Here is an 8,197-nt window from a genome sequence, read left to right as displayed (position 1 = left end):
GAGTGTGCAGCATGACAGAGGAGCTGACAGAGAGCAGAGCTATGACATAAAGGTTAACTAAAGGTTAAATAAAGGTTCAATAAAGGTTAATAAATTAGTTAGTAAATAACTATGGGACAGCACGGTGGCACAACTGGTAGAGCTGCTGCCTCTCAGCGAGCAGGTCCCTGGTTCAAACCCCGGTCCAGGGGTCTTTCTGGGTGGAGTTTGCATGTTCTCTCCGTGCATGCGTGGGTTTTCTCCGGGTGCTCCGGTTTCCTCCCACAGACCAAAAACATGTATGTTAGGCTGATTGGTAACTCTAAATTGTCCCTAGGTGTGAGTGAGAGAGTGAATGGTTGTTTGTCTCGCTTGTCTCTATGTGTCCCTGTGATGGACTTGCGACCCGTCCAGGGTGTCCCCCGCCACTCGCACAGTGATTGCTGGACATGGGCACCAGCGACCCCCGTGACCCAAAATGGAAGAAGCGGGTAAAGATAATGGATGGATGGATGGATGGATGGAAGGATAAATAACACAGATAAAAGAACAAACATGAATTAATTTGTTGTTGATTTCTTCCTTTTTGCATTTAAACCAACATGTTTTGTTGTTCCAACTAATCCCATATCAAGAAAGTGATTCTAGTTTGTGTAATGTTTATAATTTATTAATAATAAAGCTTTACCCATAAAAACACATTGTTTCCTTCAAAGCATTTTTTTGGTCTCCTTCAGCTGCCGGCTCTGCTAACATCCCATTTACTTTTAGCTTTTATTTACAGTTTTGACAAAATAATTATTTGTTTAGCCTATTTTGTATTTAGAGAAATGTTGTGGTTTGATTTGTTTTAGCTTTTAGCTACTGTTCTGATTATTACATTTTTAGCAACAGTTGTTCAGCTTTTACATTTACACAGTTCTGCTCAATTTAGCTACTATTCTGCTAGTTTTAGCTCATGCTTTTGTTTTAGCTTGTGTCCTGTTTCTTTTAGCTTGTTTCTATTGTTTTAACTCTAACACCTTTTTCCGTCTTCGTCATGAAAACGTATTTCAGCTCATGAAGCTGAAGATCCTCAGATACTTCAGAGATTCTCAGATTATGAATCACGTTCTTTTCTCTTCAACAGAGAAAAATGATTTTAAATCTGTACATTTAATTTGTGATTCTTTTCTACAATAAAAACCTGAGACCTGACAGATTCATTATTTTTTAGTTGACACAGCAGCTGAAAGTAAATGGAATGCTCTGAAGTTTAAAGGTTCTGGTGACGTGAGTTCTGACGAGCCGGTCCAACAGGTTTTTTAACTTGTGAATTTTTGAGCTGCTTTCTGAAGTTATGAGGATGTGAGAGTTTCCTCAAACACCTGAGCAGCTCCAGACGCTCACCTGAACGTGGACGTGTTTGTAAAACGGTGGATCAGTGGAGAGTCCACAGGTAAGAGTCTGTAAAGTGTTCTGCGGGTCAGCCAGCTCTGGGTTTTACCGCTCACTTTATGATATAAATATTGATTTAGACTGACCGGCTCTATGTGTTTTTATATTTTTACTCTTTAAAGCTAATTAATCAAACTGTTAAAATTATATGTTTTACTTGCCAATAATAAATAATACACGTCAATATGTATATTTTCAGTGTTTACAAAATAAAAACAGCTGACTGTAATCTCATCAAATGTCATCCTACAGGAAGTTCCTCATTTGCTCCGACAGATTTGGGTCCACTTGACCACGAGTTTATTTTGAAGATGAATTTGAATCTTCAGTTTTGAATCTGACTCGTTTTCTTTTCCAACTGTTTGAATTTCAAGAGTTTATTTGTTTTTTAATTCTTTCAAATTAAAGGATGCCAGTCCCAGTAAGTTTTTGTTGTAATCAGATTACTATGAACAGTTCATCCTGTTTTTCTCGAGCGTCAGATCAAGTTCAGATAAAAAGGGCAACAAATCAAACTTTAAAAAAAGACACAAAACCTTCATCAACTTTCTCAAAATCTGGAACTTTTGTAAAAAATCAGAGCCATAGCAGTGCCAGACTTTTATTTTAAGGAGCATCAACAAGCTTTATTTTGAAACTCCAAGTTAAAACCATGACCAGTTTTCCTTTTCAATGTTTAAAAATGTGAAATCCTAAATGCTGCAGAGGTTTGAATTCACCTCCCTGAAATTCAAAGTTCTTAACAGGACAAAACTGTTAAAACCCTAAAAGATTAAAGGCGTTGATGAAATAACAACAAAACTCAGTGAAACCGAATCTGCTGAGTCACTGGTTGCCATGGTGATTCCCACCCTTTCAGGGGGCAGAGGGGTGGGGCAACACACAGAATGTGTCTGCAGTGTTTTTATAGGAAACACAACAAGTTTAAGAAAAATAAACTTTTAAAAAGTGTAAAACTTAAGGAAATAAGAATTAATTGGCCGATTTTTTTAATAGAAAATTTAGACAATTTAGACTGTGGTGCATTAGCATCTTTAACAAATCAATATTATGAATATGATAGCATGATGGCTTAGTGGTTAGCACTGCTGCCCTACAGCAAGTAGGTCATGGAGTTAGGACCTGGAGCATTTTGTGTGGAGGTTGCATGTTCTCCTCATGCTTAGGTGGGGTTTCTCCCGGAAATAATTCTCTGGTTTCTTCAGGGGTTTGTCTGGTTAAATAAAACAAGGAAAATGGCGGGTTTTCTGTCAGTTTTTACTTTTTTATCAGCCTGAATCGGACCTGATAAGTCCTTGTGAACGATGGCTGAGCTTGTTGGTGTGTTTGTGGCAGACGGGGAGCGATGGATCAGAGTCAGCTCAGAGAAGGAGTCCCTCTATATAAACCCATTCGGAGTGGGAAACCTGGGAACCTGAGTGAAACTCCAAGGTAAGATCATCTTAACCTGTCCATGACTAACTCAGCTCTCAGACTAGACCACGATAAATCAAACTTAAAGTTCAGATTTTGCTGTTTTGAAGACCTGGACCTGAAAACAATTCTGGGCACGAGTCCTGATGGTTGTCCTGGAAAAACAACAATCCTCAAAGTTTTCTTTTTCAAATTAAAAGTTAAACTTCTTTAGAAACGTGGTAAGTTTGAGTTGTTCAGTTGTTTCTTGTGACATGTGGACACAGATTTACAGCAAAACATTTTCCATTTATGTTAAATGTTAAAATGCATCAACTGGAACTTACAAGCTATGTACCTTTATGGTACATTTACCTGGTACATAGTACACACAGGGTTAGTGCCTGGTAATTACTGAGTACTTATTGGGTATCTACCCAGTACTTATGGGCACGTACAAGGTAGTTATTTGGTACTTACCTGGTACTTGGGGTAAAAGGTAAGTACCCATAAATTGAAGTTTGTGCATAGTATGTACTGGTAATTATGAAGTACTTACAGATTATGTACTCAGTACCTACAAGGCACATACCTGATAATTATGGATTATTTACCAGGTTTGTACAGGTTATATACCTGATTCATATGGGGTATTAAATGAGTTTGTACAGTATATATATATATACATACTGTGCAGTATACAAACCTGATATGAGGTTTTGTATTATGCACTAAGCTGGTATGTACCAGGTCTTATGGAGTATTTAGCAGGTATATACCTGGTATTTATGGTGTATTAAATTGGTACTTACAGGGTCCATACTAGGTACAAACTAGAAACATACTTAGTACTTATGGGGTACATACAAGGTATGTATGCAGTAAGCACCAGATATGTACATGGTAATTACCACTCTGTATTAAAGATGTCTTCTGAAAAAGAAATTGTGTTAATATATTGTTAGTCTATCAGGATTTGTCATAATTTAACAGAATCCATCGGTTATACAGTGCCTTGGTTTGATATCTTTTGTAGCGTTAATCGGACCTCAGATGTTCTCAGTCCTCAGTTTGTCCCTCAGCATCCCACAGATCTGGACTCCATATTCATGGTGAGCAAAAACCTCTCATCACATCAGCTTGAAGAACACTTTTCAGACGTGGTCAAGTTAAAAATATGAGAGAAATATTGTGTGTAATCAGTAAAGTGGTCGTCAGGTCCATGCTGGTCACAATTTAACCCACTACCACTAACCTACTGTTTAAAATGTTGGACATCATGTAAGTCTAACTTTATCCATATCTGGAGGGAACTTTCATCAGGTTTGAACGTTTTTTGTTTTCTTCAGTTGTTAGGAGTTTTCATGATTGTCTCTGTTCCAGTTGCTCGAGGAAAACCTTTCAAACTTTATGAAAACTGAAATCAAGAGGTTTAAGATGATGCTGAGTTCAGATTACCAAAGTGAGGAAGGTCAAAACAAGGACCGAGTGCTGGACAACGGAGTTGAAGAGCAGAGGAAGACCAGGAGAGATTTGTTTCTGGAGATCACCTTGCAGTTCCTGCGGGAGATGAACAGAGGCGGCCTGGCTGACAGTCTGTGGAACAGTAGGTTCTTTTAAACACGATGAAAGGAAGAAATGAAGGCGTGTAAATATTCTTTTTTATATTTACAAACTATTCTACCAATATGATGCAGATACATTCATTAGATCTTTAAATTATACTCGACTGAAAATGATCAACTACCGATGAACAATGGTCTTGAAGATGTAAAAACTTCCCACATGTTGGTGCAGAGGCATCTAGAGTTTGTTTTTTGTAATTATAGGAACTCATGTTGCAGAGAGCACACAGAAGTTCAAGTCAAACTTTGCAGAGAGCTTCCAGGGCGTGTTTGAGGGGATCAGTCCAGCAGGAGATCTGAACCAGGACTACATGGAGCTCCATATCACTGAAGGGGACACCAGAGAGGTCAGAGATAAACACGAGGTTCAACAGATTCAAACACCATCCAGGAAACCATACAGACCAGAAACAACCATCAGGTGTGAGGACATCTTTAAAGTCCCACCTGGAAGAGATGGACCGATCAGAACCGTGATGACAAAAGGAGTCGCCGGCATCGGGAAAACAGTCCTAACTCAGAAGTTCACTCTGGACTGGGCCGAAGGCAGAACCAACCAGGACATCCAGTTCCTGTTCCCGTTCACCTTCAGAGAGCTGAACGTGCTGAAAGAGAAAAAGTTCAGCTTGGTGGAGCTCGTTCATCACTTCTTCACAGAAACCAAAGGAACATGGAGGTTTGATGAGGTCCAGGTTCTGTTCATCTTCGATGGTCTGGACGAGTGTCGACTTCCTCTGGACTTCCACAACAACCAGATCCTGACTGACGTCACAGAGTCCACCTCAGTGGATGCTCTGCTGACTAACCTCATCAGAGGGAACCTGCTTCCTTCTGCTCGCCTCTGGATAACCACACGACCTGCAGCAGCCAATCAGATCCCTGCTGAGTGCGTTGCCATGGTGACGGAGGTCAGAGGGTTCACGGACCCACAGAAAGAGGAGTACTTCAGGAAAAGGTTCAAAGACAAGAAGCAGGCCAGCCGGGTCGTCTCCCACATAAAGACGTCCCGGAGCCTCCACATCATGTGCCACATCCCGGTCTTCTGCTGGATCAATGCTACAGTTCTGGAGGACATGCTGAAGACCAAAGATGGACCAGAGCTACCCAAGACTCTGACTGAGATGTACATCCACTTCCTGGTGGTTCAGACCAAAGTGAAGCAGGTCAAGTACTACGGAGGAGCAGAGACAGATTCACATTGGAGTCCAGAGACCAGGAAGGTGATCGGGTCTCTGGGGAAGCTGGCCTTTGAGCAGCTGCAGGAAGGAAACCTGATCTTCTACGAGTCGGACCTGGCAGAGTGTGGCATCGACATCAGAGACGCCTCGGTTTACTCCGGAGTGTTCACACAGATCTTCAAAGAGGAGCGAGGACTGTACCAGGACAAGGTGTTCTGCTTCGTCCATCTGAGCGTCCAGGAGTTTCTGGCTGCTCTTCATGTCCACCTGACCTTCATCAGCTGTGGGCTCAACCGACTGGAAGAGAAACAGACACCACCCAAGGTGTCCAAAGTCTTTAAAAACAAACCTAAAGTAAAGAATCTCCACTACAGCGCTGTGGACAAGGCTTTACTGAGCCCATCTGGCCACCTTGACATGTTCCTTCTCTTCCTCCTCGGGCTCTCTTTGCCATCCAATCAGACGCTGTTACGAGGCCTGCTGATACAAACAGGAAATGGCTCCCAGACCAATCAGGAAACAGTTGAGTACATTAAGAAGAAAATCACAGAGAACCTGTCTGCAGAGAAAAGCATCAACCTGTTCCACTGTCTGGATGAACTCAACGATGGTTCTCTGGTAGAGGAGATCCAGCAGGTCCTGAGATCAGGAGATCTCTCCACAGATGATCTGTCTCCTGTTCAGTGGTCGGCTCTGGTCTTCATCTTACTGTCGTCAGAAGAAGATCTGGACGTGTTCGATCTGAAGAAGTACTCTGCTTCAGAGGAGGCCCTCCTGAGGCTGCTGCCGGTGGTCAAAGCCTCCAACAAAGCTCTGTAGGTGGACGAATGATCAGTTTCTAATTATTTACAATTTAAGCATTCCCATTTATGTTCAGTGTCCATTCTTTTTTAGGTTGAGGTATTGTGACCTCACCAAGAGAAGCTCTAAAGCATTGGCCTCAGTCCTTTCCTCACAGTCTTATAGTTTAAGAGAACTGGACCTGAGTAACAACAACCTGATGGATTTGGGAGTGAACCTGTTGTCTCCTGGGCTGCAGAGTCCAAACTGTAAACTGGAAACCCTTAGGTCAGTATCCAATTCATTGGTGGAGAAATATAAGATTTGCTGATTAGAGGTAATAAAACAATTTTCATCTCAGAGCAGTTGGAGAAGGGCGAATCCTCTAGCCCTCCCACATCAGTACTTCTGTGTCATGTTGTGTCACCTGTCTTAAAATGAGTCTATGTGAGTGATTATTATCAAAGCCAACTGCAGTTTTGATCACGACACCAAGGCGCTTAGATGACCATCACAGACCAAATGTGGGGTTGACACCTCCGTCAGGCTGCAGTTGATGTTAGTGACCTTAGACAGATTGACCACCAGCTCTTCTTTCAGCCTTTCAGTCTTCAGTTTGTCTCCCTCAGTCTGGAGACCAGTTCAGCTTTGTGCAGCAGTACATATCTCAGCATACAGCAAGACTTGAGACTTGAGCAAGACTGCCCGCATCCTCCACCATACTTGACTGGATATTCTTGTTGTCGACAAACTCCAGGACCCCCTCTGGACAGTTAATTCAGTTCGCTGTTGGACTGTTAGATCTTTGAAAAGTCACGTTACTTGGCTGACAAGTTCTTTGTTGTTGTGTCAGTGGTGCTTGGCTGACAACGTCTTTGAACCGTCTCATTGGTCAGTTTCACAGACCCAACTTCAGCGCCCACCTGAACACCTCTGGTATCTGATCCGGCACCCAGCAACAGAGAGTCCTGATCAAAACTCAGATGGATGCTGTATGCATTTAAATGCTAACTTCTGTGTTTTGTGGGCCTAGCCAGACATCTTCCCAATCCACAGGTCTGTCCTCTCAGGCCGCTGAGAAGGAAAAATAAACCATCCAATTATTAAAATCTGATTCAACATTCATCTGTTATCCACATTAATCCTCTGTTAGCAAGTTCTACTCTGGAACTGCAGAGTTTACCTTCAACGGAGTCATTCCGGTGTCCTGGATTGTACAACAGATGTGTTAAACGCTCAATTACATAAGAGTGAAGACTTCCATTAAACACTGCACAATCTAAGTCTTTACCCCTACTGCATAAGATATTCCCTTCAAAACAATGTCTTCCATCTTGTAGAATATGTGTTTTGACTCACCACCTGACAGTGAAGTCCACTCTCAGGGTCCCATTATCCATTTAGACCTTGTAAAGGTTTAGGCAGCATGATAATATGTAATCACTTCTTGTTATATAACAAATCTGCAAATCATTTCATCTCATACTATGCTGGTTCACTGTATCACAAACAAAATATTTGTAATTCAAATCAATTAAGACTATGTATACCCTTCAAGACATCACAGAGTCCATTGTCACTGCACAAAAACGTCTACATGCACCTTTGTTCACAAAGTACAACTTCTTAAACTCACCATGTACACATCTCTGTTGTCCTTTTGCACTCCTAGGACCTGTGTGAAATCTCAAGTCTTAAAGTTAAAGTCACGTCATTTACCCACTAGAATTGTTGTTGTCCCATAATTAACCTAGTTCCAGCAGCTCTTAGAAGGAAACAGCTCCTAAACGCTAAACATTTTCAATA

General features: G+C 41.6%; 1 protein-coding gene across 1 annotated transcript in view; it reads left to right on the top strand.

Annotated features, from left to right (window-relative positions):
• The first annotated feature begins 2,761 nt into the window (after positions 1-2,761).
• Positions 2,762-8,197, top strand: part of LOC119418659 (NACHT, LRR and PYD domains-containing protein 12-like) — a 17,209-nt gene continuing 11,773 nt past the window's right edge. The window contains 6 exon segments of the mRNA XM_037685990.1: positions 2,762-2,865; positions 2,940-3,050; positions 3,845-3,920; positions 4,192-4,414; positions 4,638-6,426; positions 6,506-6,679. Of these exon segments, the coding sequence (XP_037541918.1) occupies positions 2,762-2,865; positions 2,940-3,050; positions 3,845-3,920; positions 4,192-4,414; positions 4,638-6,426; positions 6,506-6,679 (2,477 nt within the window).

Source organism: Nematolebias whitei, chromosome 12 (assembly GCF_014905685.2).
Source record: "Nematolebias whitei isolate Nwh7 chromosome 12, NemWhi1, whole genome shotgun sequence".
In the NCBI taxonomy this organism is placed as follows: domain Eukaryota; kingdom Metazoa; phylum Chordata; class Actinopteri; order Cyprinodontiformes; family Rivulidae; genus Nematolebias; species Nematolebias whitei.
The sequence above is the reverse complement of the archived record's forward strand: the minus strand, read 5'-3'. Positions and strand labels throughout refer to the sequence as shown.